Source organism: Hippoglossus hippoglossus, chromosome 24 (genome assembly GCF_009819705.1).
Source record: "Hippoglossus hippoglossus isolate fHipHip1 chromosome 24, fHipHip1.pri, whole genome shotgun sequence".
NCBI classification, from domain to species: Eukaryota; Metazoa; Chordata; class Actinopteri; order Pleuronectiformes; family Pleuronectidae; genus Hippoglossus; species Hippoglossus hippoglossus.
Genome location: NC_047174.1, coordinates 13,797,851 through 13,816,404, shown reverse-complemented (window position 1 = coordinate 13,816,404; position 18,554 = coordinate 13,797,851). Strand labels below are relative to the sequence as shown.

The window sequence follows — 18,554 nt, the reverse complement described above, 5'->3', positions numbered from 1 at the left end:
AAAAGCTTTCAGACAATGTTTTAGTACTTTTTTTATTCTGTAAAGATACAGATGTAGCGCACTGTGAAGCTTCATAAGCAACAGGATCATAAAACAAATGGCACTTTCTGCAGGGATAACAAAGTTAAAAAAAAAAAAGGTTATAACCTAGAGGCTGGAGAGACTTATTGTTTTTACACCAGGTCTTGAGGCGTGAGACACAAACCTGTCAGTTTCTCTCAGCACGCAAATGATTATTTCCGCCGTTTCTTCCATAAAACATACACTGAGCTCCGAGAGCCTAAACTGGCTTACAATCGACTCCTTAGTATGACGCCTTCCTCTGCACTGATCTGAACATGCAAGGCGGGAGAAGAGGCTTGATGTGTGCAAAGCAGACACTCTGTCTCCCTTATCACAGATGTGTCAAATCAGTTCAGCACAAAGGAAGGTCAGCGCCCGGAGGAAAAATCCCTGTAGGCCGTTAGAAATGTGCCCTTAGAAGATCTGATGCTTCTGTGTTTGTTTATCCCTCAGTGTCTGTCACTTTCAGTCTCTTTGGTGCTGGTTCATCAGCTCGCTGGGAGCCTGCGGGTTTGGCGCGGTCCGTGGCGACCGTTGTCCCTGAGAGGAGGTAGCCCCCGCCACCGCTCATCAGCAGCAGAGGATGGGTCCTGTTGGGCAACACCTAGAGGCACGGCACAGAAAGTCAGGATGCATTAATTCTACAGGAAGAGCTGCAGGAAATAACACATTGGTCCTGAAGGGGAAAAAACTCTTGAGTATGCAAACACAAAAGTACAAAAAAAGGGGCAGTGGGAGTTAATGCTGTGGAGGGTCTGTGATAATGGGGTTCGAGGCAGTGACAAGTATCTTATCGCAAAGAATTGATTCTGCCAAATGTAGATTACCTGCCCTGATATCACTGACTGAGATGTGGCCTGAGGGGTGACTCCAGTAAATCCACACTTGAAGGACTGCAATCATGATTCTTCGGGAAAGACATGATAAACTTAAAGCGACACTTGCTTTTAGCAGCAGAGTTTGACAGAATTAATCACCATTTGTGGCTTCGGAGGGCGCTGTTGCATACGTCGTTTTCAGGCATGAACTCTAGAGAATGTCTGCACGAAGAAGTCTGGACTTTCTCCGGAGTTTGCCTTTTCACACATGAACAGCGCAGCAGGAGATCTCCGCCCGTTCTGGTGAGAGGCGGCGCAGCACACGGAGGGAAGGATGTAAACGTATTAATTCTGCGGCTGCTGTTTTAAAGCACATCGACACCACTGTCGGCACTTATCACCCAAAGCTTTTTTAACATCTTCATCCGAGTCTTCGAAATGTAGGGCTCCGCTTTATCATCTTGAGATATTTGTTTTCTTATTTTTCTTCAGTTTGAGTCTGTCGTACAGATGTAATGAAACTCCCCTCAAAGTGTTACTGAGATAAGGAAGAATGGGATATAACCTTGGACAGATGGTCAACCTGAAAACATAAGGACTCAGGCCACAGCTTGTTGCTGGCGTGGAGGCGTAAAAACTAATTTACCTGATAATGTCTGAGCCAGGTGTCTGCGAGTCTGAGGCTGACCGTACCACCTTGTTCCTTGAGCTTTGTGTAGCACTCGATGAGAGGCTGCAGAGATTGAGGGGGGGAATGAAAAAGAGGCATTAAGGAAGACGACCGCAGATGCAATGACTCTCGACACACACACACACACACACACACACACACACACACACACACACACACACACACACACACACACACACACACACACACACACACACACACACACACACACACACACACACACACACACACACAGTTTTAGCAACATAAGCACAATACAGGTAATAAGTGCAGGGACGTGATAGGCATTGTAACTCCTTGGCAGGGACAGCGATGTCGGCCGCAGTAATGAAATAAGGACATTTCCCGCTGGAACTCTTTAGCAATAAAACCCGTGTGCAGAGGCAGATAATGAGAGATCCTTCAGCTGAATTAAACTAAACTCTGTGAAGGACATCGATAGCGTTGGTTCGAGCAGACGCGAGTAGTCATGACGACCGTACCTCTTTGTACTGGGAGTAGACGACGAAAGGCCTGGAGGGGGAGAGGAATTTGAGCAGGACCATGAGGACGGGACACGGGTGAAACCGGCTGGCGATTATCAACCTGTAATTCAAAAGAAACGGATGATCACGCAAACATGTCTGATGTGAAATACACGTTATTGGAAATGTGGAGGTAGGGGATCTCTCTCCATGTGACTTCTCACTGGAAAGCTTCAGGATTTAGTGCCTTCCTACTGCAGACATTCATTTCACTTCCTATAATGAGATGACAGTCAGGTAAAAAAGACTCTGATTTAGGAACATGTGGAAAATCTATTGTGGTGTGTATGATGTGGCTGGTATGATGTAGAGGGGGGGCAAGTTAACAGCCTAACCAGATCAATACTTGTTCATCTGACCCTCACAACACCACATCCATCAATTACACAGAAGCTGTGAAGCAAATCCTTTTCATTTAACATGACAGGAAACTGCAAGGCAACCACTCTGTCCACCTTGTACGGGCACCGTGCAGTAATGTGTGCGTGAGCTCAGAGGAAGGCAAATTATTTATCATGACTTTTATGGAGATGATTAACTTTACTTTAATTATCATTCATCAAATCTTCATCTCTGCGGATCAGTTTTAATTACCGTTGTTGACTACACGGTGCAGTCCAGACAGTCGGAAGAGAGAGATGCTGATGCTGAAAAGAGCGGAACAGCGGAGGGGAGGAGAACTAAATAATAAACAATTTGACACCAACCCGTCTGCGTTTCTGCCTTCCAGCAGGGAGGCGGCGGCTGCCAGCTTCTTTCGCTTCTCCTCCAGCTTCACCCTTTTTCCCTGAGCCTAAAAAAAGAAAGAAAACAAAACAAATCAGTGCCCCAACTCTCTTTTTTGCCACATTAAATTTTGCCATTTCTATTTCTTGGTGATACCCTGATTATACCAAATAAAAAGGCAACTTTATATCAGGTAGGAAACATCAATGGATCGTCTTTCTTTCAACAAATGATTTTATAGACACAAGGACCTGTTCAAACCTGATATCAACATCTGTCCTGGACAGCGTTAAGTACATGTGTTCATAGGTGGTATCTCATTTCCACGCTCTATATGCAAATACACACGTACGTCAACTGTCTTCGCTAAGAGCAAATTATGGTTTTACTCAGTTTGAGTTTTACAGATGTGCCCAATGACTACATCCTTCTCATTATAAGCATAAAAGTAAATGAGTAAAGTATTTGTATGAAAGTGGGGTTAGTAAATATTGGACATACTTTAGCCTCTTTGAGTTTCTCCCTCTCTTTTTTCTCCTGGTCCGCGGCGGTGTCATCACCAGCATTGGTCTCCATGCTCTGTTCCTCCGGACTGCCCCGCGGTCCTGCCTCGGGCGGGTTTTGCTCCTCAGCCGTGTTGGACTGCTTCTCATCTGGAATTATACACGTCAGTTCAGTGTCAGAATAAAATGAATCACAACCTTTTCTGCATATTATTCTCTAAAACAGCAGATTAATCTAGTCTATGTTTTGGTTTATAAATGGCAAAGATAATAGTAAAATAGTTATCAGAGGAACACATAAGACTTTTTAATCAGTTGATATGGCTCATTTAGACATTGCTCAACATTAGATTCTCTAGAACAGACCGAGCCTTCTGTCCACACTCCTGCTTGTATTTCGACCATATTTATAAACGTCTTCTAAAAGCTTAAAGATATGGACGAAGCGAGGCCAACACGCCCAACAATGGTGGCACTTTTTGAGAAGAGACTTTTCAAATTGGTAAGAAACTACAGGCATCTTTCTATATGAAGTTACTTTGTCCTGTTTTCGCACGCACTGGCAGCATAAATGCCAGGAAACGGTTGGTATTTTGGGGGCATTTCAGTACTTGCTCGTAGTGACTCTGTTTCATGTGAAAACAAACCTATAAACATCTTTGAGAGATGATTTAAAAAAACAGGGAGGTCCTACCAGCACATGGGTCTTTGGCTGCAGTGTCCAGAGTCCCTGCCAGCAGAGCATTGACATGGCAGATGGGAAAGTCATGCAGCGTATCGTGGAAATGTGCAGGGAAGCCAAAGCTCTCCACACCCGCTCGAACGGGCCCACCTCCTGGGTACATTTGGATCACTGAACCGTAGCCTAAATGAGGAGGAAATGGAGGGTAATTACGCAGAGGGCAAAGAAAGGGCTTTGTTTAGAAAGTTCAGAACAAAATACAATAGAAAGTATAAGTATCTTTAAGTAAAACAGCAGGAGAGTTAACAGGACTTAATTACCTCCCATTCTTTCCATGACGGAGCCCAGCACGAGGCCGGCACAAGTCTCAAACACCAAAACCTTGCTGCCAGCGTGGATGTTTGCTAGAGTCAACATCTGGGCGAGTGAGTCATACCGCAGGTGGCTGCGTTACACAGAAACATACACATCTTACTTCCACATCTTCCTGCTCATTAAAAGGCCATTTTCACACATTCTGTTGATCCACGTGCTGACTCACCAGATCTTCCCCGGCTCCCGGCCGTGGTACATCATAGCCAGGATGCGACAGGACGGTTTTAGAACCGTTACGGTATTTTCGTACCTGGAAGAACACGAGACGGGAACAGCTGATAACACTAATTACAGCACTCTGCATTATTCCTAGTCCGTAACAGTTTGAGTTTGTGTAATTGGAAGTGACTCACTTCTTCTTTTTCTTCTTGATGTACTTATCCTGAGCAAACTCAGTCTTATCTCTGAATGTGGAGCTGTTCTCTATAAGCTGCTGAACGATTTCCTGTGGAACACACACACAAACACACAAACACACTTAATTTTATCTGATAGTTTTAAAGATAAGTGTCCAAAGACGAGACAGAAACCAGCAATGTGCTCGATCGCATCTTAATACTTTTCGATTTCCCTTCTCTGCCTGTGGCATTTCTGCCACAGACACATCTTTAACTGAAGGTTTTAGCACACATTTCTCAAAACAGGATTTAAAAGTGCATTTGTTGGAGACTATTCTCAGCTGCAGATTATTTGACGATAGAGCGTGTATTAACAGAACTACCACTGAGTATGTGGATCAACTCAAATTCAACTACGTTGCCCAAAGAACATGTGTGTGGAAGTTTTTTTTTTTTTTACTTTAGCCTGAACTATAATAACAGGTGTGACAGGTGCATAGTGAATAGTTCTGACTTTTGGACCAAATGCTGGAAAGAAAAGGGAAGCGTGAAAGAAGCGGAAGAGGCTCACACGATTGCTTGCATTCTTCACCTCCAACGATATCATGTTTGAGCGAGGACTCGTATTTGATGCATTTGAACTAAGCTGCACCTGACGTTTGTGATGCAGGTAGGAATACCATACTGATATTGTATTATGGCAAACCAAGAGGAGGAGGTGAGAAACAATCCATACCGTCAAAATTAATGAAATGTTCATTTACGTTCAATTCATTAATTTTCTTTGTTTAAGCAGATAACACACACTAGTCAGACGCACGCCAGTCTACAAACATCAAGTTTAGGTAGACGCAGCCAACTTAGGTGATGAGGACAGGACGTATGCATGTCATATAAAAGTCTATAGTGTGCTGCCTGAATTGCAATGTCACATCAAAACTAACTGGATCAAATGTAAACAATGTCACAAAGACATGAACCCTCATTCAGACCTTGGTCCAGAATTCTAGGAGTGAAAAAGCTTTATTAAAACAGACCTGATAAGTGTCCGTGCTATGATTTTCTCTTTGTACGTGTGTAAATTCAAGGCTGCTGATGTACCTGGCCCTTCAGACCTTGCTCTTTGAGCGTCTCTATGTCGTCCCTGGTCAGTTTCTGTGATCTCCCATCATCCAGGATGTGTCTGTTGTCTGTGCCTGCCTCCTTTGCATCTGTAAAGGACACATGAGAAGAACTTGTGAGTGAAAAGAAAGAACAACTTGTTGTCAAGGGCTCTCGCAGCACATGCAGTGTGGAAATAAGATAAATGAAAAATGCCACTGGAGGCAGCAGACAGGTGTACTGAATGCTCCTGCTGTGTTACACACCACCAGGACTCTCCGGGTCCTTCGGCTTCTTGGGCTGCAGGTTCCCTCCGGACAGGATCTCAAACTTGGTGCTGTATAAATGACCCACTGCTTTATCCAAGAAGAACCACTGCTTCTCAAAAATCACCTTCCTGTGAGGGAATCAAACCAGGGATGAACCAGTTCACTGTGTAGGGCTGCAGTGTTGTGAAGCTCAAACACGGTCACATGCATCCGTCACTTTGTGAGATGCCAGTTTTGGTTTCGCTAGGACCCGGACCCTGCCTGTCAAGAAATCTTAATAAATGATAACAATCTGAGGTTCCTTTTGTATTTAAAATATTTACATTCCAGAGTTTATAACTTACTTCCTGGGTTGTATTTGCATAGCTTTGAAGATGTCGCCTCGCTTCAACACTACGTAGTCTCCCTCTTTGATTCTGTACTGAGCATCGTCGTCCCCGTTGTCCGCCATGATCGGTCAGATAAAGCGGCTCACTGCGGAGCTGCCAGCGAACTGAAGCCTTCAGCTAACCGCGCTGAGTCTCCGTGGACAAGGCACCGTGGGGAGAAGGCACGAAACGACCCTGAAGTGAGAGCAAAACACGACGAGTTACTATTCCCACGTGTTAGCGTACCTTTCTGCTTCTCAGGACGGCCAATCGACTGCAGAGTGGAGACAGCGCCCGCGCTTCAGTGTCACCGTCTGTGATTCGCTGGAGACGCGTCGCTGAGCTCGGCGGCCAATAGGAGCGAAGTGCGATGAGGCCAGGTAGAGGTGTAGAAATTTGAATCATCGATAAGCAAGGACTGGACTGAACATAGATTCATTTTATTTTAAGATAAATTGATGGAAATATATGAATATAGCTTAGTTTCATAGTTTAGTTTATATATTAAATCTAGGGTATATTCACCCAGGGTTTTTTTCATAAATTGTATCTGTTTTCACGAATTTCGTGCATGATTGGTTCCACAACTTGTATTTTCCTGTTAGGATTAGGGCATTACAGTGATGGAATATACCAAGTAGTTGTAATATGTTTTTAAAAAGTAGTTGTAATATGTTTCACACACACACACACACACATAAATATAAATATAAATATAAATAGAGAGAGAGAGAGAGAGAGAGAGAGAGAGAGAGAGAGAGATGATTATGATAGACTTTTATGAATTATCACATTATGAAAAAGCTAATATTCTAGACTCTAAGTCTATTGCGCTTCACCCGTTTTACATTTATTCACATATTTATGAGGGAAAGTTATGTGCAGTATAGCAAGTAGTTATAATATGTTAAAATATGCTTTTTTATTACATTGTTATGTTTAATAATATACTATTGTACATATTTATTTTTATAGAAAGAATTAACTGAACCAAACATATTTCAACATGTTTTGCATTTTTCACAACATGTTCCATAAATGTGTGAACAGATGGCAAACGGGTGATGTGCATTCTTAAAAATACTACAATACAAAAAAAGAGTTCAATATTGCGTGATAAATTCTCAAACACTGTATTGAATTCAAGCTGGATGTTTACAGACTACACACACTGATACTGCTGGATTGCTTTCCAGCTCAGTTAACAGTTATTCTGCACCCAAACGCTGTTAATAAACTGTGTTGAAATGCAATCCAGCAGATGTGTCACGTCATCCCACCATGGGGCCACAATCTGCTGTTTTATAACCGCTTCTCAATGGTGTGCCAACTCAACCAGCCCACAGTGTAGTGTAGAGCAGTGCAGCAGTGAGGTGGCTGACAAGAGCAAAAGACAGCATCCTACACAACACAACAACACGATTCGATCAAAATGCAATAAATGATCTAGCCTGGGAGACAGCTAGAGAGTTGTGAGTAATTTTCAAATTACCTAATGACAGTCAGAGGTTAAATCATAGTGATGTCAGGAAAAAATGTTTTAAGTTTGACTGAAGTTGAATTAAATACAGCATAAGTATAGCAATGTGAAACTTAGTGTTGTCAATGATTCGTAAGTCGCTTTGGATAAAAGCCTCTGCCAGTCATGCTAAAAGTAGCATTGATTTGCTGCGTTAAGTCAAAATGGTCAGTGTGGGTTGGAATGACTCAAACCTCCTGGCTGAAGTTCAGTGCAGACTAATTTATGACTATAATAATTTAGGTTGTTACCAATGTGAAACATATGGCATACCAGTACATTAAAAATACATAGGTTCAGCCACCACATAGAAAATAGCAGCCAATCAAGTATCAGACTTCTCTACGCAAAGAATGTCTCAAAGATTTCTCTAAAGCTTTCATTGTTTCTAAAAGCAGATTTAAAGTCAAATTGTTCATAAAATCACTCAAGAATCTGACACATCCTCAGAGCTTTTTGGTTTTCATGCTGTGTGGCACCAGAAAACAAGAAGGATATTAGGATATTCAAGAAAAAGTACGACATTTCTTTGTCACATTAACATCTGATTATATGTCCACAATGAAATTTTAGTTTTACCTTAAATGTAAAAAGAAAATTCAGTTTGAGTTTCAGCGGTTGAACAGATGCAAAACAAGCAGTGAATTATAAAAACACCCTTTAATATTTTTTTTTACAAACATTGTGTCTGTTGAAATGAGGACATAACTTCACCTTTAAAAAAAAAAAAAAAAAGCTTAATTCTTACAAATCTTAAGTTCATCCAAGTTTTGAGAGAAAGACAAATCTTCACTACATATTTACATCAACACCATTATTGTTCTAGTGCAGGGTACATTGTTATCACTGTTTGAGGGAGGATATATGATGACAAAAAATGATGCTGTTGTTCTGTGAGTGACGATGTATCATCTCTGACTGTGACGCAGTAAGACATTTTCTTTGGCTGTGATTTGACACTGCAACACGGAACCCTCACATTGTAACAGCTACGTAAATAAACAACAGCTGCACTCGAAGAAGCACAGTCTCATATCTAATCTCATTCCTGTCCTCCAGTAAGTTTATGGAACAGTTCTTCATCCAGTGACTCGTTCTGGTCTTTGCCTCGTGTGGACAGGAAGATGTATCCGCCGATGAACTCGTGCACCACCTTGCAGTCGCAGCTCAAACAGCAGAAGGCTATTGTCACATTCTGGTCAAACTCTATGGTCACCTGGAATTACATGCAGTAGATTAGGTATTCGTGTCTCTGAGATAATTCTGTCTGTATGCAATAACCCAGAAACAGCTGAGTCAGGTGAAAGGATCGCCCACCTGTCTAATCTCCCAGTTGACATTCCACTGCTTCATGTTGGCGAACCTCCACGTGGTGACAGGAAGGCCAGAGGACATGTCAATACGAATCAGACGGTTGTACGAGATCCCCAGAAGCTCATCCTTCTTACTGCCTCTGAATCTGAATCACGTAGAAAAGGATAATCCCTCAAGTTATCATTCAAGTGAAGTTAAATGTATATTAGTATACACAGACATGTATATACTGCACCGTACCTGACAATGTAGTAGTTGATACCAAACTCTGGAAGTGACTGCCATGCCTGAATGAAGCGCATCTTGGCCTCCATTAGCGACAGCCGTGCTATGTTCTGATGGGCCTCCAGGATACGAGCTGTAAGCTTAAAACAAAATCACGACGGGCAGATTTAGCAAACATTTTTCCTAACTATAACAGTGATGCAACACTGATGGCTGTTGGCAAAGTCGAGCTCTTTGGTTTGAGCCTCAAACCAACCTGTTTGGTCTTGTGCTTTTTGGCGTAGCGCGGGGAAACAAAACACTCGGCGTTCATCTCCATCGTGTCGAGGTCGGGGGCCGCCTGACCGGGAGGGGGCGCCAGGCTCTTCATTTGCAAAAAGGACTGGATGTTTCTCACTTCTGACTTGTAGGAGCTGTAGGCCATCGTCTTGCCCTTGGAGGCGAGGATGCACGCGGCTTTCCACTTGGCGTACTGTGTTTCCTGAAGAGCGTAAAACAGTACAACAGTGACAAAATGATCTGCTAATTCCAGTTACCAAAGAATGCAATCTCATAAATTGTGGAGCGAACGGATATGGAGCTGGACCTTACATTGTCACATCGGATGTAGACCTCGTTCATCCCATCAGCGACTGGGAGCAGGAGCTTGATGCCAAACTTCTTGTCTGTGACGTTGACATCGGGAACAACCTCACAACCTGTCAAATGAGGAGGAAGATATGTGAATATATGTTGTATTCACTTAAGCTGCCGATACAGAGCAGTGGGATAGAGTAGATCTGCTTATAGATAATAAAACTGCAGTTACTATGGTGATTACCACATAATCTTAGATTTTGTGCTTTGTCATTTCAATACCGGGATATAATTCATTTAATTCTCTAACCACAATCTAATCCAAACTGTGAATTCATACAACTTTATATTCATTATGAGGAAATGAGAATAACTTTGTTTTCTACCCTATGAGAAGAATTACTCACATAATCAAACGTAATGAGATTGCTTTAACTGAGGGTTATTGATCCGCAACAACACAAAAGATATTAAAACAGGGTTTCCAGATCGTTTCTTCTCACTAACCTCGGAGGTGAAACTGCTCTAAGGGTTCTCCATTGGCAGTCTCCTTGTTCTTGTAGTAGGAAATGGTGATGTCCTTGAACACAAACCAGTATTCTTTGTAAGGCCGCAGGGTCAGTCTTTTAGGCCTGATTTAAGACACAAAAAAGACAAGGCTGTAAGCGGAACAGAAAAAAAAGATGGCCATGTTCATGTGAGACAGTAAAATGTGTACAAAGGTGGTTTTACCTAAATAGCCGGAGGGAATCTGCCAGTTCTGGAATGTCTGTAATGTCTTCCTGGGGGCGGGTCAAACAACAGTCAATCATCCTGTGTCTTCTCGTTACATCACCGTGTTAAGACATGCAATCATCAGAGGCCTAGCTATCAACTTCAGCTTAAAAACAGGTGTCCGACTGTAACAGACCAGAAAACCTGGAAATTACTGTTAATATTCACCGCAGCTCTAAAAAAAAAATGTTTACCAGAATTCTGTCCGGGTGTCCGCCTTCAAGCGTCGTCTCCAGGTTGGACAGCGCCGCCTCCACTTCATCTATCTCTGGTTCGTTGGAGCGGTCCAGTGGTTCACTCGACATGGTCAGTTTACAAATATGATACTGAGGAGAAAAGAGAGGTTTTACTTGTTAGAACATTGATCAAACATTTACTTTTCAAAGTATAAGCCATTATGAAGATCTCCGACACGACTTTAGAGGTTATGCAAAGCTGCCGTGAGTCAGAGGGAGGTTGGAGCACAGCCCTGTGAGCCAGCCGCTGCATCAGTGTGTAGGTGAGCGCAACGCTGATCTCCCTCTGAATCACTGTGATTTCTGAATCACTGTCCCAACGGTTGCAAAATAACAGCTGAGACCGGCTGACATTTAGACACAGTGAGAGCCACAGCTAAAACTTTACAGTTATCATAAACTTTTGTACACAATAAATTGACAATGGAAAATTGTGGCTCCAGTGATGAGCAAGTTGACTATTTAAAATTCTTATTGGCTAAAACAGTGACCAGCCCTGACACGACAATGCAAGGAAATCATAATAAAGGGGACAAGCTGCTGTACAATAACTACCTTCGCATATCTAACCTGCCTTTGAGTATGAAACAATATACATCCCCTTCAAATGATTTTCACAACTATGACGAGGAGGTGTTTACCTGTAGTGAAGCGAACATGAGCATTTCCTCCTCAGTGCAGTCTATCTCCTCCAGCAGGATGGACCAGCGGGCCTGTTCATACAGCTGAGTTATCCTAACAGCGTCGTACTAAAACACACAAACACAGACACACACACAGACACAAATTTCAAGTAAAGTCTGTCCTTGTTATTTCATTTTTCCCCCCCCAAATAAATTCTGATAAATTCTGGGTCACTTACTTTGGGATTGAGGTCAAAGAAAACATTGTACTTAAACCGAAGTAAAAGCTTGTCGTCATCTTGAATATCTTGCTCCATGAGGGATCGAGACGAGTCCAACCACCTGTCAATCACAACAATAACGAATCATATGGGCTGAGGATAGAAAAATATCATCCAAATTGTGTAACAGCACCACTTTTGAATCAACAGTGTTTCTACCCTGCGTTGTTGACTGCTTTGTCCACTAGCGAGAGCGACTTGTACATCTTGGCCAACTCAGCGGGCGGCAAGTTTGGCTGAGCGTCAGCAAGAGGGATTTCTCCAAAACACTGGCTGGTGGCAGACGCAGGCAGCCTGTTCTCTGAGTCGTAGGTAGCTGTCATGTACATGAAGCCTTTGGGGAAAATAGAGGATTGATAAATGCATGCATGCATTAAAAAGTATATGATTCAGCATAAATTGCTAAGAATTAGCATTTAAAATGAGTGTTAGGTCAAAAGAACTTATGAAACCAAAAGATAATTTTCAACTTTAACTTTCAAAGACAAAGAAACTAGAATAACACTCAGTGGAGCGAATAGCTCTCCCAAGGCCCAACAGAACTCTGAAATTCTGCACCAACTACCAAGTACATTTACACATAGATTCTAAAACTGTTGAAGAGACATATAAACGGTATTCCCAATTGAATCAACATTATTTCAGTTGAATATTGGCGGTAGTTACAGGTTTGTAGCCCTATTTGTCACTGTAGGGCAGTCTGCTAATGCCAACATTAAGTTCAATGCATTATTCCCAGGGAAAATCAGTGAAAATATAAAAAGCAACCTATCTCACAATAATTTCCCTGGATCCATCCCAAAACATAACAGATTTCCTTCTTGGCCCATGTTCCACCCATCAACAATGACTTGCGGAAATATGTTTAGTAGTTTTTGCGCAATTCTGCTGACCAAGGAACCAACAAACAAAGAAAACCGACAGAGCGGAGGTAATAAAACTTTGACAGGGAGGACAAGAATCACTAAATAAAGGATGATGGAACTTGAAAGGTAAAACCTGGTCTGACCTTAGAGGCAGCAGAGATTAAAGTTCTTCATTAGATAGATTTTTACAGTAGTGAAGTCTGAGCTGCATATTCAGCGTAGGACTGAGGAAGAACACTAAACAATTCTTTCAGATCTCACTGATGAAAACTGTAGATCTCAGTAGCAGGCAGTGTACTGGAAATGGATATTATTACTTTCACTTCTTCTCCTGCAGCCAAAGCAACACAAAATTAAATATGCTGCACCCTCAATAACCAGAATTTATATCTTATTGCAGGCAATCTCTGGCCGACTACATTTAGTCAGTTTCACTGTCAAAATCCCTTCAAGTTAAAGAAAGTTCAACCAATAAGTTCCATAGAACAGTACAGTAGACCAGACGCCGGGGATCATGGGTAACATTCACCGTTCAGTTCAGTCAGAGCTCCTCTCAACACAGTCATAGGCTTTGTTTTTTCTCCACATGAAAACCACTTTATCACCCAACATAATGAATCACCACATGTGGCTGCAGAGGGAGCTGTTGCTTGGTAAAAGTTACATAGTATTGCTTTAAACTGAATCTTGACAGTGACACTAGCAATAGAGACCACTTTTGTTTTATTATATTATTCTTATTACTATATATTCTTACATTATTGATGGCTTCATCAATTAATGCAGTGCAGCAGCTACCGATATTATTTGTTTTTTCCTTTAAAATGATCTATTCAGTTTTAGTTTAACCTTAACCTGCCAGCGCGCTGCATTCCTCTCAGGGGGCCCATAACCCAGGTTAGGAACCACTCCCCTTGTTCTAAATTCATCAAATCCATCTAAACTTTAAAGTAGAGCGCCTCTGTCAAGGCCAAAGGCCCCTTACACACCTGGTATTAACATGTGGTTTTTGTAATCCAATCTCAAGTGGATTACAAAAACAATCAGGTGTGAACGCACTTAGCTCGGATATAGATCCGATCACACCAGACCACATTCGGTCAAATTGTTATGGATGGGTCCCACGACCCTCAAAGGTTCAAAGGTTTTCTGATGAGTGCATCTTTCTCTTTTCAATACAGGAGTATTAGTGTATAATTTCTTCAGAGATGCTGCCGGCCTTTTGTGAGACACATTCATGTCTTTCACGGTACCTTGGCCTCCTGCTCCCCCACTGGGTAAATCGATGTCCCAGATGTCCTGCTCTGCTGAGTTCTTGTCTTTCTTCTTCTTCTTCTTGGAGGGATCATCTGGAAGCTTCAGCAGGGACAGCTCCTCTGCCCTCCTGAGGCCTGGAATGGAGCAAAACGCAGAAGGTTGAGGGAAGACAAGTGAGTCCTAATAATCACACAAGCAGAAAGAAGAGAGGGGTAATGTACTCAGAAAAGACGGAGAAACTCACCGAGCACTCGACAGATCTCTCCCACCGCCTTGAAGACCACACTGGAGAAGCTGACAGTCATTATGATGGTCTTCATGTTGGGAAGCAGCAGCAGCAGGGGTTTGTGTTGGGGTGTGTAGCGCAGGAAAGCATCAGACTGGGGAGCAAAATATTTGAAATCATATGAGTCGCCCAAGCAAAATTAATACTTATTCTCCTCCTTCTTTAATGAGCAGATTTGAAGTTTTTGTAGCCTTGGCTGGGCTAATGTAAACGTCCCCATTCATGGATTCTAACACCAAGAGGTAATTCCTTAAATATCTGTGGAGCAGATTACATTTACACGGTATGTGGTATAAAATGATGTTTGCACATGCAGTGTATGTAATGGACACCTACATTCGGCAGTGTGCCCATTTTCGAGGGGGGAATTTTGCATTGCATTCATTTGCAAACTGTTTTCAGATTTTTTTCTGCACAATAACATTATGTTATCACTTTATCACCAGGAGTTCTATAGTTCCTTGACCTATCCAACATGAGGTAGAATTTTTGACCCGACAAACGGCTATGGGCTGTGTTGACGTGGTTAGTCAAATTGAGCTTGTTACAGCTGGGTTCAAATCCTGGTTCGGCCAGTGTCTTTCTATGTGGAGTTTGCATGTTCTCCCTTTGTGTGTGTGGGTGTTCCCTGGGTTTTCCAGCTTCCGCCAACAGTTCAAAGACAGTTAGTTTAATTGGAGACTCTAAAATGTCCATAGATGAGAGTGTTTGTCTCTATGTATGTTGGCCCTGCAATACACTGGCAACCTGTCCAGGGCACACCGCCCAAAGTCTGCTGGGATTGGCTCCGGTTCCCCTCCCACAACCCTCAAAGGATAAGCTGTATATCCTTTGAGGGTCGTCTATCTGTATAGATAATGGATGGATGGAGTATGAAGCTATGATTTGATTTCAGAAGCTTCCACAGGTGGCTGACTATATAAAACCACTGATGGTTCTCCCTGCCTTAAGGAGCTTTGATACAGAGAATTTAATGTATGGCTTTGAATAGATATAGGGATATACAACTGTGCCATTGGCATTCAAATGGATTTGTAGAAATACATTTATAGGGGATATTTTAATTGCTTTGTGGAGAGTAAAATACAAAAATGAGATATTACCTGAACTCCATACTTGTCCAGGGTCCAGTGGGTCTTAAGCAGCCAGCATTTCCTCTGCTCCCACCACAAGGCATGGTCTGACCAGTCCTGTGGAGCCTCTGCAGACAAAGTCAATCATACTATTATAATACTGGCATTATTGGTACCATACTTCTGTCATATATCCAGTTGAACGGGTTGTTGGAATCTAAAGGCATTGTTCACATTTATTGGTCAATTTTAAATGGACTTTGAGACTTTGAAATCTCACTACTACAGCTAGCAAAACAATCACTTCCTGTTCCCACTGTTGCCTAGGTGGCTGACCATGATAAAAGTGCGGCATTATGAGTCGACCTGACATCATGTTATTGCGCTGGGCTGAAATCCGTCTGCCGATGACAAGCTACTTAGTCATCTATTATGTCTCATGCTCTTTAAACCACCTTGCTAAGGTTAGCCGCTCCACGGTTACAGAGCATTGTGACAAGATATCAGATCCCGGCTGAACTTTAGCCCCTGAGGCTAGACAATCCGGTGCACTGTGACTAAACAATGCCACTGCAGTGTAGAGAAATGCAGGGCAAATAAGGGTGTGGCATGACTAACAGACCTGTTGTGGCAGCAGTCTGGGGACCAAAGCCACAACTGGAAGCTTGATTTCTAATGTCTCTGACCTCTGTTGTTACACATGCGTACACATTTGGTGTCTTTCTCAGTGGTATTTAAAGCAGATTCTACCCAATGTAAACACAGTAAGACCCAGAAGGCAGAATGCATTAAGAGTTTTTTTTTTTAACCTTTCAAAGACACTCACTGATTTTCTCCACTAACTTCAGCATGAGGCCTCCGATGTGCAAGTCTCCCTTGACCCTCAGCTTAAATTTCATGGACTCGTCTCCGTCTTTTTGATCCACCTGCACGGACAGCTCCCATGAGGTCTCTCCATACTCTGCCGTGATCATCGCCCTGTTGTGAAAAGACAAGAGGGGAGACCGTGCATGGGGGTTTAGATATCGCATCACAAGGAGTGTTGGGAGGATCCCTTTTAGAAACACAGCGGGGACGTCATTTGGCCGCTTTTCCTCGGAAGGTTAGGAAACATCTGCGGTGAAAACATGAGTAAGCGGATTAAGTGTTTCTCAACATCCTGTGGGAACTTCCAAATTAACTTGGCTTGCAGTTAACAAACAGGCCTCTCAGTTCTTCTGCTCTAAGTGAAACTGATTTTCAACCTGCAGTATCTCTGCAGGTTCACACTGCAGCCCCCGAAGTACTCGTCTCAACCCATACATTTATGAATAAGATATCAGTGAACACACAGATGTACTGGATGGTGCCAGCAGGAAAAGGAGATGAGACTCCGGAGGACACAGAACAGACACAACGCAGCTCTGCACTTAAAAGACACATATATCATGGAGGTTTGTTGGAGTTTAAAGAGGCGAAAGAGAGAAATGGATGAAATCAGCCAGGTTAGGAAGCGGAGACGGGTGGAGGAGGAGCAGGGAGGGTAGAGCCGTGGAATGTGTGACGAGCAGGGACATGAATCTGGTGCAGGAGAGACCATGCAAAACAACAATCTCCACACGCTGCACCAATCTCTCTCCATTTCACACCTGAACGCTGTAAATCGGGCGAACAAAGAGATGCAAAGTCATAAGCACACAATCGTTTTAGACTGGGGCTATTAACAGATATACCTGTATGATTTATTGGGTAGCCTGTTGTATGTGTACACTGTGTAAAACTATGTTGCTGGAGGGCTCGGTTTTGAGAACACACTCTACTTTTCTTTGTGCTGCGCCCTCCCTTTGCAGCTGTAGGGAGCAGGGTACGGGCTTGCACGTCTGCTGAGGGAATTCTTGTTGAGGTGTGTTGGAAGTGGGATGAGCTCACTCTTAAAATATCAAACTATATCGATTAAAGGTGATGGAAGGTGCACCGAGGGCAATTTGGGGCTCATGAAAAAGTAAAAAACAAAACAGAAGATCAAATGCAAAATGTTTGAAAGGAGGCGTGTTAAGTGTTCTTTATTCTAAATCTTTATGTGTTATCTCTGATTTATACATACAAGCATTTGAATGTCTCATTTCCACGCGGAAAGATCGGACTTACACTGTGACAAGTGGAGGATTCCAGTGCTGTAAAAAGACAACAACGCTTCTTTGCAACACACACACACCAAACACAAAACAGTGTTTAAAACCATTGTGCATTTTTTGGTATTGTTAAAATCTTTCAAACTGATCCAAATGGTCTGAAATAGAGAAACTGAACCCTGTGACAACAACTATCAAGTATCAGGTTTTGCTGTTCAGCCACCAAAGACAAATACTATGTATAATAACACTATATAAATGAAACATTGACCTGCGCGTCTATTAGAGACACATCACACGTTCCCAAGTATGGATCATACAATTGTTTTCCATCAGGCACATGAGGCTCCACCTTTATTCAAACCCACATGGATAAAAGCTCCTAAACTCTGACTAAATAAAAGTGTGAAACAGTTCTTACCTGGATTTAAAGTTTTTCTTGGAAGTGTGTTGTGGAGTGAGGTGACGCAGGAATGAGGCTTCCTCCTGGAGGGACACACCAGACGCAACCCGTTGGTTCACACAGGTAAAGCTGGAGGGCAGCGTCTGTCTGTGGAGGAGGAGGGAGGTGGGAACAGGAAGTGGTGGAGGTGGAGGTGAGTGTGTTCAGTGGTCACACACCATAACACAAGTTTCATTCATGTCACCAAGACGCGTTCAGGCTACGTAGTCGTTGCGAGATAAATATAAAGGGCTAGCTAGCTATATGACGTCACGCAGACGTTGCACGTAGCTAGCCGCCTCACCAGAAAACTATGGCCAGAGTAAACACCAGAATTAGCTAGAATAACAGTTAGCTCACTCTTCATCAGTCCTTATTATTCTAATTGTCCGTTACATATTAATGTAGTAACATATCAATACAGTGCGCGCATACACTGTACTTTGGAGAACATTTATATAGTTTGAAAATATGTGTTTTTCCTGTGTACTTAGTGTAACAAACATTTGTTTT

The 18,554-nt window shown here is 42.6% G+C and overlaps 2 protein-coding genes across 2 annotated transcripts; both read right to left on the bottom strand.

Annotated features, from left to right (window-relative positions):
* Positions 1-18: 18 nt before the first annotated feature.
* Positions 19-6,740, bottom strand: trmt6 (tRNA methyltransferase 6). Its single transcript, XM_034580003.1, has 12 exons — positions 6,435-6,740; positions 6,088-6,218; positions 5,822-5,931; positions 4,736-4,827; positions 4,549-4,632; positions 4,328-4,452; positions 4,020-4,190; positions 3,324-3,475; positions 2,804-2,889; positions 2,055-2,157; positions 1,528-1,614; positions 19-667 (listed from the first exon to the last, which is right to left on the bottom strand). The coding sequence occupies exons 1-12, from the start codon at positions 6,539-6,541 to the stop codon at positions 506-508; spliced, it is 1,410 nt and encodes a 469-aa protein (XP_034435894.1). The 5' UTR covers positions 6,542-6,740; the 3' UTR covers positions 19-505.
* A 1,886-nt stretch (positions 6,741-8,626) lies between these two features.
* fermt1 (fermitin family member 1) lies at positions 8,627-18,102 on the bottom strand. The gene is made up of 16 exons (XM_034580388.1): positions 18,021-18,102; positions 16,315-16,471; positions 15,519-15,616; positions 14,374-14,509; positions 14,126-14,263; positions 12,166-12,340; positions 11,965-12,067; positions 11,744-11,851; positions 11,061-11,192; positions 10,825-10,874; positions 10,600-10,724; positions 10,108-10,214; positions 9,773-9,997; positions 9,532-9,656; positions 9,295-9,436; positions 8,627-9,193 (listed from the first exon to the last, which is right to left on the bottom strand). The coding sequence occupies exons 2-16, from the start codon at positions 16,460-16,462 to the stop codon at positions 9,020-9,022; spliced, it is 1,986 nt and encodes a 661-aa protein (XP_034436279.1). The 5' UTR covers positions 16,463-16,471; positions 18,021-18,102; the 3' UTR covers positions 8,627-9,019.
* Between the last annotated feature and the right edge of the window lie 452 nt (positions 18,103-18,554).